The sequence below is a fragment of the Bactrocera tryoni genome, chromosome 1 (genome assembly GCF_016617805.1).
Source record: "Bactrocera tryoni isolate S06 chromosome 1, CSIRO_BtryS06_freeze2, whole genome shotgun sequence".
In the NCBI taxonomy this organism is placed as follows: domain Eukaryota; kingdom Metazoa; phylum Arthropoda; class Insecta; order Diptera; family Tephritidae; genus Bactrocera; species Bactrocera tryoni.
The window spans coordinates 56,578,278-56,594,933 of NC_052499.1; the positions used below are offsets into that span (position 1 = coordinate 56,578,278).

General features: G+C 36.3%; 1 protein-coding gene across 1 annotated transcript in view; it reads right to left on the minus strand.

Annotated features, from left to right (window-relative positions):
* Nucleotides 1-16,656, minus strand: part of LOC120782568 (protein timeless homolog) — a 495,677-nt gene that overhangs the window by 353,424 nt on the left and 125,597 nt on the right. Inside the window, exon 11 of the mRNA XM_040114906.1 lies at nt 13,905-14,005. Coding sequence (XP_039970840.1) covers nt 13,905-14,005 — 101 coding nt within the window. The remainder of the gene's footprint in view (nt 1-13,904; nt 14,006-16,656) is intronic.

Here is a 16,656-nt window from a genome sequence, read left to right on the forward strand (position 1 = left end):
TGTTCACGAGTCTTTTCGGCAAGTTGTCGCCCATTGAAAACGCGAAGGACTTTGCACAAAGTTGCACGCACAAAAGCCTTTTGAAAACGCGCATAAAAGTGAAAAGTTTGCAGAAATTTAAACTTCCTAGGCTTAATCCGGCATATAACGGCTTTGCCTACGCATATGTGCAGCAAAGTTTCGCGTGTGTTGCGGAATTGATTTATATTTTTGCACTATCTTTCATGAGCTACAAGATAGTTTTCAAGGCTTTTTTCAGAGAACATAATTCTATTATCGGCTGTGTGTAAAAAATTTAGTTTACAAAGATTTGAGGTTATCAAAGTTAGAAAGGAGTGGCGAAGAATTATAATTTCTTATAAGGAAGCAAGTGAGCGAAAATGTGTTGTATAAGGGAAAATGGGAGCATAGTCACAGGTTTCATTGATTAAATTCTCCTAGTCATTATATTTCTATAAAAATAGTATTTTTATGTTATATGTAACTGATTTATAAGAATTTAAGAATAGAATGCTACAAATACATCCAATAAGTCGCAAATTGAAACCAATTTCAATGTCTGTTTTGATTTATTTGTATACAAGTTCGTTATAAGTATTCAGAAAGCCACTTAAGTGAATACTATTTATAACACAGGCACATTAATACGTGTTACCAATTCATGGTCCTACCCAAATCTTAAGTCAGTGACTGTCGAAACAAAAAGATAACAAACACACAAGTTATGCTCAACAAGGAAAAACACTTACCAAAACAAAATTAGCACATGCAAATTAGAAGAAGAAAAAGAAGAAGACGGTGAAATGTTTAAGACAACACACACTGTATGTAATTCTTCATTTGGATATCATAGTCGTAGGGGATTTTGCTCAGAAGTACTTAAGACTAATAATAGCAAGCTTTAAATTCAAGTACCAGCACAAAACAGTGTTGATTTTTTAATGACTTTAATTTTATACATAAATATTTTTGATAATGTGAGATTAAATGAGTGAGACTGTACATATTTTTAGCATAGCAGAAACTTTTGCCAAGCACTAAACTTTCAATTAGTCTCATTTATAGTCTATATATAGATCTGTAGTCTTCCATTGCTCTTTTTGTATCAATTAAAAAAAATGCAGAGGAAATAGGCTATAATAACGATAAAATGTTGGCAAAACAGAAACTCACACCCACATAACTGTTGTTCTGTCATGTCGAGAGCGGTCCAAAGTAATTTTACTTCAGCTTATCTGATCATCTTCTGTTTCCACAGAAGCAAGAAAGTTACCTACAGTTGAGAGTGCTAATCTGTGTTGGTTGAACTTTATTTAAGGAACTCTTTGATCACAGCCGAACGCATCCATAGTGACTTCTTTGCTTGAGGCTACTAAATTTCATATATTGGGTAGTCGAAAAAGTCTTTTCGTATTTCTAATCAGACTTCAATTTATTTTTTTATCTTTAAACTAATAAATAAATAAACAAATATGTATGTAAAATTGTGGTCGACCAGTTTATGGCATTTTCCGCTAGAGACATTATTCCATCAGTGTAAAACTTTTACAGTGTAAATTGAAATTTCCAGAACGGAAGCGAGCGAAGCATTGGGGTGCTACACCAACTGATACAGCATTGTCTCCGTAAACTTCACAAATTTCATTGCTGGCTTGCGTGGCATTCTTCCCTTTTTTATACAAAAATTTCACAATATAGCGAATTTCTTCATTATTTTCACTCATTTTTGAACAGCAGTAAATTTTTTTCAACTTCCCCGAATTTAATTTTTTTTTATTTGGTTAAATAAAGCTTAAAATCTCACCTTGCCAACAATATATAGTATGACACAATATGATTAGTAGCACTGGAGATACTCGTATACAACTGCAACGACAACTATTGACAAAATACGAAAAGACTTTTTCGACTACCCAATATTTGGCCAGAATACAACGCCCGGAGCGGATATTATTCGTATACTAACTGTATCAGGGGATATACATATATTAAGACATTTTTTAAGTCATTTAATTCTATCAAATATATTTTTCTTGTTAATCATTACAGGGTGAACCATATGTACTTTTAATTATAAAACTTTATTAGAGAGGTACACAGAAGAGAAGTTTCTTTTGACAGCATAATAATAATATGCTATCCTTTATGAATTATTACCTTGAAATAATCCACCCTATTATTCGCCTATAATGAGGGGCATTCTAAGATAGTCATTAAGTTAGTTTCCTTCCATCCACCAAATCATTGCAAAACCTTCAAAGTTGTGTATGAAGGATACAGGGACTGTATTAGGAGTGCTAATACGAATAGGGCATTTCCTGATTGTGCCAGCAGACTAGGAACTATCGGAGTTTTGCCACAATATTCCGCCGATTGTACAAATAAAACTTTTCGTAATGATAAACTTCAACAGAATCAAGGGTTGATTCAAAGAGAAGATAATAGAGTGAGAGGATTTTGGTCCCGATTGTTTCACAATGGGCCTCCCAAAGGCCAAGGTGCGTCGTCAGACCGCCACTCCATCCACCAACCTACTTACTCAGCTAAGCTTTGAAGCACGTCCAACTGTGTTTTGGAGTATTTAATATTATTTGAAGAAGACTTCTTGCAGATGAAACTAAACTAAAAGCATTACTCGATGAAGATTGTTGTAAAGAACAAGAAAAGCACGCAAAATCTATGTGAGCAATGCAACCATTTCAAAAGTTTTCACAGCAGCTGGATATATTCATAAGCAAGTTAATTGGATGTCATATGAATTGAAGCCAAAAGATTTTGAAAGATAATTTTTCATGTCAGAAATACTGCTTGAACCCTACATAAAAAGTTGGTTTTGCAACGGGTTGGGACTGCTGATGAAACGTGGATTCATTACGACAACCCAACATGCCAAAATCATATGTGAAAACTGATCCAGCTGCCGTATATCTACCTGTATTTCATATCGTTTCACAGCAGCAGAATTCACTCAAAAGCAAGAAAACGTTGAAAGACTGATTGGATGTGAGAAATGCTGCTTGAGCCTTACGTACAAAAGATGTTTTTGTTTCGGATTGTGACTGATGATGGAATATGAAACCATTAAGACAACAATATGCAAAAAATCATATCGGCAAAACTCTATGACGTTGAAGTCGGGTCAGTAGAACATGCTAAATTATGAGCTTTTGAAACCGGGTGAGAACCGGGCGAATTAATGCTACCAGCAACACATTAAGCTGAATAAGAGATTGTTGAAGAACTACTTGAGTTTTCGACTAAGCACCAGAAAACAATTTACCATCGCGACAACGATCGGCCTTCTGTTGCAAGTCCAGTTAAGACTATTTGAAACGCAGCGGCAGGAAAGTTTTGTCTCACCCGAATTAGTCTGGATTTTGTCCTTTCGACTTCCATTTGTATCGGTCGATGCAGAACGCGCACACTGAAATACGGTTCACATCGGAACGGGTTATCAAAAATTGGCTTGCTTCAATCTTAGCGGTCAAACTGGTGCCGTTCTTTCAGAACGAAATCCACAAACTGACACAAAGATGCGAAGATGTCATAGCATCAGATGGGTAACACTTTAGTTAATACCATTTATCATGTTGTGCTTAAATAAACAATTAATTTTTGAAAAAAAAAAATAAATAAAATATGCCTAGAGGCCCATTGCATTAAACAAACTTAACTAAAAATTTGTATTTCCATAACTTTAAAGAATTATATTTACACCCGAAAGTACTTTACATGTAAGTATGTACATATGTAAATGTAGGTATTTGTGTAGATTGCCACAGGAAACAGCAGCCAAAAATGTGAAAAATGAAGACACTAAAGTTCTGAGACTACAAGAAGAGCGCAACAACAACAACAACAACAAATGGCAGATGGCAACACAGGAGATATGCTATCACTGCTGGCGCACTGACAGCGCCGCGCCGAAAATGACAACAAAATTAAAAAGTCATGTTTCAGTCGACGATAGAGCAAAATTTACGAACATACAATCTATATATATATATATATATATGTGTGTGTGTATGTGTGTTTTAGTACTTATGTGGCTGCGCGTGTGTTTTGTGCTGAGTAGAGCGCTAAACTACGGCGGCTGTAGGTGCCACGCGTTGCCTACCTCAAGGCGCTGGCATACAGCCTCCGCTCAGCGGCAAGCAGTCAGCTTTTATCATGCTGCTGCCGTCATTGCATAACACACGTTTACTATATACAACTGACGCTGCTCACCTGCAGCCTGTACTTGGCACAACTACTTAGCTACAAGTGCCTGTGTATATATGCGAGTGTGTGTGTGTGTGTGTGCGGAAACTTTTATCTTAACAACATTGTTGTAACACAGTTTTTTTCTGGTTGCACTTCACTTTTTGTCATTTGTTATTATTATTCTTTTTCGTGCTTTCTTTCTCGCTCTCTTTCTCCACCGTGTTTGCATATGCATCTATAATGTGAAATGAATTTATTTGTGGCGCGCAAACACGTACACAAACACACGCTAACGCGCAGATACGCTAAGGCTGTGGGGGCAGGTGTAAATGTGCATAAACACGCAGCGGCGCAACGAAACGCCAGTTGGCGATAAGAAGACGTGCGGCGCCGCTGTAATGTATTGCTTAATATCACTGCTTTGAATGTGTGTGTGTTTATGCATTGGTGTGTGTGTGTTACGCTTGCAGACAGCTATCGATTTCTTTTCAAATTCGTTTTTTTTCTCATATTTATTATTGTATACCTGCGAAACTCGCTGCTGTTGTTATTGTTGTTGCACTCAATACAAATTTCGCTGTGATTTTTGGCATTTGAGGGCGTTGGCAGCCAGCAGCAGACAAAGTAAGCAAATAAAAAATTTAAATATAAAATCTTTTCTACATTTGCAAATCAGCTCAATATGTTCAATCGTCTGTTTGGGAGCTTTAAATTGCAGCAAAAAATATGCCAGTCTATTTATGCCCAAGCATTCCATTGGCATCTGCTAAATACGCGCCCATAGTGTCGTTGCGCGCCATTAAATTTGCAAATCACCGCCGTGAAATATAAATGAATAGCGCCATTTCAAATAGAATTGCGATAATTTGCTTTTACAGCCTTGCCTGCCTTTGGGCCCCCGAATTGTAATCAAAGCGAAATACATATAAGCAGACAATCTCACAAAATTTTATGCGAATTCATGGATTTTCAAGGCTGTTTTATGTTCTGTGCTACTGCGTATGTGTTGGTAGTCATTTGTATGTGTCGTGATTAATAAAGTGAAGGTTAATCAAGTTCACAGCTTTCAGGCAGAATTTAACGGCATAAATGCTTTAGTAGACAGCATTAAAAGTACAACAAAAAAATTTTAGAAAATAAATATATTTCGTATAAGGGTCTGAACGTCCTCTGGGCCTGACCAGGTGATAAAAATTGCATGTTTCGACATTGAATTAGCAAAATCGCATACAAAAATATGGTTTTATATTATTTTTTCAGTCAGTTGGGGATTTATATGACTACTTTTTGGTAGGGAGCATATGTCAGACGCTTAGAAAGAGCCTAGATTAAATTAGATAAATAAATGAAAATTGCACGCGACTTAAGGTCTAATGTACTCCTTCCTAGGTTACGACTCACTTAGCCGCAGCTTATTGATAAATTGAAATATACTGCTAGGCGCTATTGAAGCGATGTGATCCGTATTTGAAAACATGGACTCAAAGCGCTTTATCCTGTGCCTACAGACTGCTGTGCAGGTGTTCAGGAGTTTCAGGCTCTATGTCGCAGAACCGCAAATTTGCACAAGAAGATATATCCATGTTGCTTCTTGAACTTACAATGGACAGCATTGAAAGCCACAAGTAACCTTATCTTGCCCCTTGGGTGGTAGATTAAGAATTTAAACCTTTTTAGGTTTTAACCACCCATTCGCAACTTAGCGTGGCGCATGCCTTGTGGTTGTTGCCAATACCCTATACTGTCCACGCCTTTATCCTTGCAGAGCAATATCTTTATGGTATGAAGACCAACTGCACTGATATTAGTTATATGGGCCTGGTCAAGTTATCGCCCAATTTAGCCATTATAGGCACAAAGATTCACTGTTATTTTACTCATAACGTTCCCCCATTTTCATTGAGATGATTCACATATTGGCTGAGATGTAAAGTCACTAGGAAGTTCAAAAATCTAACCTGTTTCAGCACATTTTTGATACACAGAGATACTATTGCCAGGAGAGAATTCTCTCGGAACTTCAATTGTATATCCCATACTTTGACCGATATTTTCGGTCAAAAGTGAGATATAGATACTGAGGTCTACACATTCGGTACCCAAAGACTTGAACAGTTTTGGTTGAAATTGGGCAATTTTCGGTCATAAGGTAGCTTACTTTAAAGGAATTATTAGTGCAAGTTTTTGTTGTTTGTTTTGTAAAATTATGTCACATGGGAATCACGCGTGTTTGTAAACCGATTTCGCCCATTTTAGCACTGTAACATAAGAATGTCAGAAGAATTTAAATACCAAATGGGTTGGTTGGTTGGTTGGATGAAATCATTCGAACCGGTTATGAGATATGTGATTTTACCCAAAAAATATTTGTATTTAAATTGCAGTTATGTCAAGTAATTAAAAAATCTACAAATCCAACCATGGAACCCAAGCTTAGCTAGCTAATCAAATATTTTGCGAAAATTTGTGTTGAAAAAATAAGTGGAAAAACTAATCATTTTTCACTCTTTTGCCTATTAACAGAGGAAGCTCGGGCTTTTAAAAATATCAAGAATTTTATTGTAGAAAATGCAGTGGCAAAAAATCGAATAAATAATCAAGCCAAGACAGCAAAAACAGAACATTAAAAATTTGCCAGAACAGACTGTTGATGTGGTCATACGTGATTATAGTGCAGATGGTGGTAATACGAGGGCTGCTATATATGTATATTCTGGCCTAGGGCAACACTAAGTGTTGCCAGGTGCAATCTGACATTTCCATTGGAAAGTTTGACATTTTTTAGCATAACATCACTCAGAACGTTTTGTCATTTAATCGTGAATTGTTTTATTTACAGGAATTAAAAAATTCATCTCGGCAAAAAATGGAATTAACTCGTGAATATTTTCGTGCGATCATTTTTCACAACTTTCGACGTGGATTATCACGACAAGAGTGCATCGATGAACTAAAATCTTTGTATGGCTATGAAGCACCATCCTATAGCACTGTGAAAAACTGGTACAACGAATTCAATCGTGGCCGACGCACACTCAAAGACGAATGACGTGAAGGTCGTCCAAAAATAGCCGTTGTGCCAGAAAACATCGATGCCGTACGTGAACTGATAAAGCAAGACCGTCATGTAACATACCTTCAGATAGAGGCATGCCTATGCATTTCTCCCACCAGCATACATTCGATATTGCATGAACACCTGGCCGTAAAAAAGGTTTGTTCTCGTTGGATCCCGCACAATTTGACAATCGCTCAAAAAAAGGCTCGTGTGGATTGGTGTAAAGAAATGCTGAAAAATTACGATCGCGGTGCTTCAAAAGACGTTTATAAGATCGTAAGGTGACGAATCATGGATCTATGCGTATGAGCCCGAAACAAAACAGCAATCGACAAAAAAAAAATAAAAATAAAAAATAATTAAAATAAAAAAATAATTAAAATAAAAAAAAATTAAAATAAAAATAAAATTAAAAAAAAAAATAAAAAAATAAAAAGAATAAAAAAAACATTTTCGTTGATAAATATGCCTATTTACATTATTAGGCCAGAAATATATATAGCAACCTACGTAATGATGACATTACCTATGTTGGTGAAGGTGAAGGTGTATTCTAATCTCAGTTCCGATAAAGATGGCAATGATAGTGATAAGTATTAAATAAAAGCTTCATAACTAGTACACCAAATTACATATGTATGCAAATTTTCTAAAAAAAAAATGTTTATCAGGACCAACTGTAGTTATATTAAAAATAATGTAATAATAAATCATAGAAATAAAGCTTGCGTGAATTAATCCCTAAAAATGGGGATCAGATTCCCACTATGCGACGGCTTAAAAACAAAAGTTCTCATGATCTGCAAAAAAATGTTTTTCCTAAATTCTCCAAAAAACTGGTAGGTCATTGTATGGAGAACTATAAGCAGAACATGCAAAAGGAATTTGATAGTGATCGCATAATTTGTCTCTGAGTAATTAATCAAGCAAATTTCAAAAATATTTTTTGGTGAAAAACTTACTTGAATATAAATTGTTGTTGTTTTTTAAAATATAGCCTATCGAAATATAAATAAATCCATGTTTTCACTTAAAACATTACACAAATAATATATATACTGACTTTCTGCCGAACAGATCTGACCAATATGGGCACATACTTTGAAAAGTCTCATAATAGTCATGCCTGTCAGGTGAAACCGATATTATCTGGCTATCAGCAGCTTCGAGCAAAACGCGACTGCTTTAAACATCCTTCTATATCAAGCTCTGGATTTCCAATAATATGCAAGCTAAGAAAAAAACTGACTTCAATAAATATTACCACTTCAAACATCTTCTCCAGCTTGCATTCTTCAGTGTAAAAGTGACTAGTTTTAGATTTCTAACTAGTTGTGCCCCTTAAATAAAACCATTTTTGGGTACATAACATGACTTAATGTGTACTGTCGGTGCTTTGAGCCTAGTGAAGCAAAATTCGTAAGTGTTTTGTTAAATTTTCTACTGATTCCGAAGACATTGGACACATTGTGTGTACAAACGAGACTATTGCGGACGAAGATATCCTTGGATGATAGTAAAATCGACATGATATCTTAAAAATATCTTACAGAAATAATTAGTTACGTTAAAATGCTGTCCATATTTTCACTAGATAGTTCACACGATGGCCATTCGATAAAACTGCGTGTGGAAAGACGCAGAAAATTTATGATTTAGCGTTTATGAAATAATATGCTTTAACTATCCCATAAATTAGAAAACCACTCATACTGACTATTTGGTCGTCGCAAGGAAAAGTGCGTGCCGAAAACAACGCAATTTGAAGAACAAGAAAATTCTCAGAACTCAATGTAATGGTTGTAAAAAATCACCGAAACTGAGGCATATTTTGAAATAAAGCAAATATTGCGGTGCTTTGCAGAACAACTTCATAGAATAATTTCAAGGATCAATTTTAATAATTTTAAGGTTCAAAAATTGTGATTTTACGATGACTAGGGACATAGTTTACTTGAACCAAGCCAAAAACTCATAGAATATTTTTGCTTGGATTTTATGTACTGTCCTGAGTTTGGCATAAGACGGACCACTGCAGTATATTTCACGCTGAGGTCTTTACTATTGCGAAAACCGCGGAGATGGCCTCTAATGCACCTACAGGCAATTCCAGAGTCAACATCTACGTAGACAGCCAAGCGGTGCTCAAGGCAGTAACCTCGTAACGCATATCGGCCAAAAGTGTTTTAGGAAGCAAGTCAGCAGGGCAGCAGTGGAAAGTGTTGCCAAAAGCAAGCAACTTAGTTCTATCGGCTGCCAGGTCACAAAAGCTGCGAGGGCAATGAAATAGTAGACGATATTGCCAAGAATGGTGTACGACTAACATGCGAAAATGTGATTAACATTGAGATAATGATAATGATGCATGGTAAAGAAAATCAAAACCCGATGGAACGAGCTACGTGGATGCAAAAATTCAACAGCCATGTGTAAAACGGTAGATCGTAAGTACAAAAACTACTGAATAGAAGACGCTGTAGGAATATGATGGGAATACTAACTGGTTACTGTCTTATCGCGACACACCCCTGCAGAACCGGGTCGATAGATCGAGAAGACTGCAGGAAATCTCTAGAACAAGGCACCTGGGAAATAATGGATCATCTTTTGTGCACTTTAACCACATTGGCAAGACTACGCTGTAAGCATTTGGGATCCCCAAAGGATGATGTAAGAGGTATCGATAGTGAGGCCACAGCGTCTGTTGAAATTCGCGTCAAGCGTAGGCATCCTAAAGGAGGACCACTTCTCATGGACCCAGTAACTGAACTCCATCTGATATTGCAAAGTACCAAAAGAGGTCTATGAGCGGCTTAGTAGCCTAACCTAACCTTTGTTGGGATTTTAAAACTTGTCATTGAAAAATGTGATTTACAATGAAAATTTGATAAGCCTTTAACAGCTGTTAGTAAGCTAGTGTGACAAAATTTGGATATCTCGACCTATGCTATTCAATTCCTTGGTCAAATACCTAATGAAAAATCTCACATTTCTGGCGCACTGTCACAATCTCAGTTTTTTTCATACAATTTTACTAACTTTAGAATGAACAAAAACAATATCAACAATAAAAACAATAATAAAATGATTAAACCAAATAAGTCAAGTAAAGGGTGTTAACCTAGCTGTCACAAATGAGACATAGAAGTTAAGCGCTGCCAAGCTATGCATGTGCACACACCCCAGGTACTCTCAGCATTAGTTAGGCGATTTACTTATTGCCGCCGCTTGCAGTTCCAGACTATATCTTGCCCTAAACTGCTTTGCATACCAAATTGCAGCGACAGCTCGCCGAAGTGCCAGTGATTTCGTTGCTTTCTTCATTCTAACTTCATAGAAAATTACGATATTTCTCCATTAAACACACGCACACATACAGATGCAAAGGCACTTCCTTTACGCCCACAATGATTTCCAGCTGTAATTTCGCTATTTGAACTTTCCTAAAGCCAGCGAGAGAGAATGAAAATTATTTGCTGGCACTAGTTTGCTTTGTTCTAGTTCTTTTCTTAAGCTACGCTTTCTTTCAACTGTTTGCTTTGCTTTCATTTCGTTTCGTTTAATTTTAATGAACCGAAGCAATTTGTTTGAGATAATTTGTTGCTTTCATTCCACTAACTGGCACATTAAAAAATGCAGCATGCAACGCAGAGTGACAAAGAATATACCGTTATATGCTGGCATACATATGGATGTCTGCGCAGATTCAGAATTGCAGCGTAAGAAAATGAACAAAAAAGATAATTGTTCGAAATGCGCACGCTGGCAACAGTTTGCAGGCTATTCACCTTGGCATAGCGCCTTGGCGTATGCAACATTCGCTGAATGAATGACACGGAAGGAAATAAAGGAGAATAAAATAATTTAGTGCCTTGCAGCACGCAGCTTTATGGTTGCGCGAATAAAAACAAATTTTGAAGTAGGTTTTAAAAAGGTAAGGTGTGACTGATTTCAGGCGGAATTTAAAACTATATGATAAGGCAGGTTTGATTTGCGATTGTTTTTGGTAGAAAACATGAGTTTTTAGTTACAAATTAAGAATTTCGAAGATTCTGAAAAATCAGTGTTACTTGTAGAGTGGGCGTGGTTGCTATGTAAGGTGCGCGTGGCTTGAATATATAGTGGGCATGGCTTATCTATAGTACCAAAAATATTTAAATAATTAATTAATTCCAAACATTTTGCTAAAATTTTAGCAGCGACACAATTTTTTTAGACTGTAAGCGATGCCACGCCCTCTTTTCTAGTTTTGCTGCCAGCCTAATTTTCGCTTTCGTAACTTGGGTATTAGATAACAGACTTTAGAAGAGTGTAGTTACATAAATATTGTACTTTGGTCGGTCGAAAAATACCCTTATCGGAAAAGTTGTATCCGGTCCAGGTATGGACAGACAGACAGTCCAAAATAAAATATTTTAATGTTAATTCCATTTTCTCTTTTGTGAAAAGCATATAAACTATTTTTAAGTATGTATATTACAAACTTTGTGACTATAGTTACTTAAATATAACGGTCTCTCACAAGAACAGTTATATTTCAAAACATTGAAATGATGTATAAGTTTCAACTCTTAGCCACTCTTCTCATTATTAGAAAATTTTTAGTGTGTTAAAAACAATTTTTGTATAACTTAGGGTTGCCACAGCAACTAACAGTTCAATAAAATTTCCGCAAAGCTTTTTTGTTAACTTAAATTCATACATTTATTTATATTTGGGCTATTTTTAAGAAAATAGTAGGCTTAGTGACTTAGTTACTTAAATATAACGGTCTTTCAAAAGTACCGTTATGTTTTCAAATATTTAACTGATCTATAAATTTCAACAATTAACCATTATTCTCATTATTAGAAATTTTTTAGTGGTTAATTTATTTAATTTCAGCAAAATTATTTTCTGTTAACTTAAATTCATAAATTTATATTTATTTCGCCTATTTTTAAGAAAATAGTAGGCCTAGTGACTTAGTTACTTGAATATAACGGTCTTTCAAAAGTACCGTTATATTTTCAAAAATTTAACTGATCTATAAATTTCAACTATTGACCATTATTCTCATTACTAGAAAATTTTTATGGTTAATTTAGATAAATTCAATTTTTTTCTGCTTTAGGGTTGCCACACCGACTGACAATACAATAAAATTTCCGCAAAACTTTTTTGTTAACTTAAATTCATAGATTTATCTTTATTTGGGCTATTTTTAAGAAAATAGTAGGCCTAGTGAGTTAGTTACTTAAATATAACGGTCCTTCAAAAGTACCGTTATATTTCCAAATATTTAACTGACCTATAAATTTCAAATATTAACCATTATTCTCATTATTAGAAAATTTTGAGTGGTTAATTTAGAAAAATTCCATTTTTTTCTGCTTTAGGGTTGCCACACCGACCGACAAGTCAACAAATTTTCCGCAAAATTATTTTCTGTTAACTTAAATTCATAAATTTATCTTTGTTTCGCCTATTTTTAAGAAAATAGGAAGCCCAGTGACTTAGTTACTTTAATATAACTTTCTTTCAAAAATACCGTTATATTTCCAAAAATTTAACTGATGCATAAATTTCAACTATTAAGCATTTTTCTCATTATTAGAAACTGTTTAGCGAGTTAATTTAGCCAAATTCAATTTTTTTCTGCTTTAGGGTTGCCACACCGACTGACAATTCAAAAAAATGTTCCCCAAAATTCTGTACTGCTGACTTCACTTCATAAGTTTACGCTTGTTTCGCCAATCAACATAGATTTCACAAACCCTCTTTGACCTAGCAAAACTAAATTGTTTTCAACGTGCAACATGTTGCACAGTGGTATAAATACAAATAAGCTATATAGTAAGGAGGAAGAGCCAGAAATTTTGCAGGCAACATTTTTTTCTGCAACACTTTTTTTATCCACCAAGTCGTTTACGACATCGGCCAACTAACTGGCCATGTTGCACGTTGAATGCGAAGCGCAGCATATAACACCGGGTGGCCACATTGCACTGGCAACATTAAGATCTTCCAAATGCACGATTTTTATTTTAATTAACGCAGTAATTACGATTTTCATTCATTTCCTGCAGCAAACCAATTTCCGCCGCGCCGCACTGCCTTGCAACATCACACAACGGGCAACCGGAACGTCACAAGCACACACAAGCAGAAAGGAAGAGAGAGAGAGAGATAGGAGATAGAGGGAGAGGGCACAGCTTGCACTGACAATTTACAAATTCGCAGCATTTGCACTTGACATGGCGCTTGCCCTTCACGCTAGCCGCCACCGAAGGCAGGCGAGTGTCTTTCAAATGCAATACCTGACAGCTGCAGTGCGAGAGTGACAGGCTAGAGAGCAGAGCGGCAAGAGCAAGAAGTAGATGCGCCGTTAAGAAGAAATATTGCAGTCAAAATTGCGCTTTGCAAGTGAAATTATTCGCCCGCGTGGAAAATGCAAGCAACAAAATCAGCAACAACAACAAAACAGAGTAGCATTGAAGCAACAACAACAAGATACAAAGAGTGAATAAATTATTAAGTTAGCTAATAGTGGCAAAGGTTTGTTTGCGCCGCGAAAACGAAAATTGAAAGCAAACATTTTGCTCCTCGGGGGGTGGGGAGTAGACGAGGGGGTTATACATATACGAAAAGCGCTGTTACTTACCTGATTCAATGTTGTGCATGTAGATCTCACGCAGCAGCAACAATTCATCTTCTGGTGCGGCGGACATGGCGCCGAAAACGTCGTTCTCCGGCCAGACCTCTCTGTAATTATGAAAATGTTGCAAAAGAAAGCAACAACAAATAGTTATTATTATCTTCTTCGTTAAATTTGAAAGGGAGTAAAGTGTAAGTAGTTTACTTTATACTGTAAATATTTGCGGAATTGTTTGTGATTAATAAATGAAGAAATCTGTTTATGGTGTGGAGGAGAGGTCACTTACGAACCGCAGCTTTGAAATTACAATTTTTTTTTTTTCAGTTCAGATTCTTCAATTGAACATATTGCTATAGAATTAAAGGCTTTAATAAAACTGTCCACGATAAAAATAAAAAACCTAAAAATTTGGTTATGTGCATTTTTCACATAAATTTTTAGGTTATGTGCAATAAGTCTATATACACAAGTTCACATCTTTTCATTCCTAGAACTTTGAAAAATAACATTTTTCTATCGGATTCGTAGCTTCGCCCAAAGTCGAGATAAACCATCAGGGTTATAGTATGATCCATTTCGAGCTTTTTTACTTTTTAAAGTAAAAAAACACAGAATCTACAAATTTAATGAGGAATGATTATCAACATTTGAAGAAACATTGCTTGTCTTTTATCGTTTGAATATTATCTCTTCCACATGTTGGCCGCGGCTACGTCTCAGAGGGTCCATCCGTTGAGCTCAATTTAAGTTCAAATATTTCGACTGGTAACTGTCGATTGATATGGTTGATGTCTTGCTCGAAGGCCTGAATCGAAGTGGGATTGTCCGCATAGACTTGAGACTTTACATATTCCCACAGGATTAGTCTAACTATGTGATATAAAACGTTCTAGGTGGTCAATCAACCGGCTCAAAAAGTGATATTATCTGCTCACCGAAGTGTTCTTTCAGTAAATCTTTTTGAAACCAAATGTTACCGACATCACGAGCTTCAATTTCAGGCATCAAATACTCGGTTATCAAGGCTCGATAACATCGGTCAACATTGACGGTTATTTTCTTAATGGCATCATTCTTGAAGACCGATAGACCGATATAGACCGATGATTCCACCGGCCCACAAACCACAAAAAATAGTTTTCTGTATGAGATGTCAACTCTTGAATCTCTTCAGGTTGCTCCTCTTGCCAAATGCGGCAATTTGCTGGTTTACATACCCATTGAGTCAGAAATGAGCCCCATCGCTGAACTAAATTTGGCTCGAAAACGTCGGATCTTCTTGGAATTTCTCAAGAGCCCATAGAACGAAACGAGGTCGCTTGTGAAAGTCGAGCGGCTTCAGTTCTTGCAGAAGCTGTGTTTTAAGATGCGCCAAGTCGTTTCATACGTCTGTCCGAGTTGCTGCGAACGGCGTCAAATCGACTCACCACAGTCTTCGTGTACACTCTCAGTACGCTGAAAGCAGTGGACGCCCTAAAGAGGCTGTTTTCGACGAAAGCATAAAAAAGTCCCGAAAATAAGTTTGTATGCCCTTAAAGTGAAGTTGCTCGAAAAAACCAAGACTGTAAAGATATCAAAGGAATGTACTGGATATATTGTGAAAGGGTATTTGGGTATGAGAAAACTCTGTGACAAATGGTTGCTGCACGAGCTCTCTTTGACCAAAAACAAAGACGAGTTGATGATTCGGAGCAGTATTTAAAGATGTTTAAGTATACAAAACGCGAGTTTTTGCCACGGTATGTGATAATGGTTGAAACGTGGCTCCATCATTTCACTCCGAAGTCTAATCGACCATCATCCGAGTGGACTCACACGATGAATCCGCTCCAAAGTGTTGAAAAACGCAACAGTCGGCTGGCAAGGTTATGGTGTCTGTATTTTGGGATGTGGATGGAATAATTTTTTGAATAAATCTGGCCTGCAGCGACTACTTCCTGTTCTTAGAACTCCAAAGAATGCTCGCTGCGAAAAAAATTTTCGTCGAATGAAGTGGTGATCCCTTAAACAGACGACTATTTTGAAGCAATGTACAAAAAGTGGAGGTCGCTATAGTATATGTATTACCTTTGAGGAGAACTTTGTTGAATAAAAAAACGAGTTCTGCCAAAAAGATATATTTAACTATTGTAGGCCGGGGACTTTTCAATTGACCTGTTAGTAAATTTTTCGAAAAGACACTAAGATTTTATGAGATGTTTATACCCGATTATATACTATATAATCAAGATCTACAAGTACTAAGTTGAGTCCGCAGTCAAGTGAGTCTTGGTTATTTCTGATTCTGACGCAAGGTTTGTATTGTGTCTCATGGTATTTCTCTGTAAAGAAATAAATTCCAAAGAAAGCAATATTATACTTTAGCATAGCATTTGTATTCGGTTAAGTAGTTCTTGGCTCAACCAGAAATCCGACTCCAGAAGGCCATTCGAAAGAAATATCGTGTCTTTACAATTCCTTGTTCTATTCACGGTATCGATTAATATCTCAGTTCGTACCAATTGCTGAAAGGATGAAGACAGTTCCGGGGCATAATGCAGATATATTTCTTTTACACGGAAGAGAAGAACTCACTTTGAAGTATACAGGGTTTGTCCGAAAAGTAATAGGACTGAGTCGATTTAAAAAAATTTATTGAACTAACCGTTACAATTTTTCAAAAACTTTCAAAAGAGGCTTCTTCTGCGTCCATGCAGCGCTGCCAGCGCGATTTCCAGGCATTCCAGGAAAAACAAAACTTAATCGGGTACCACTGATC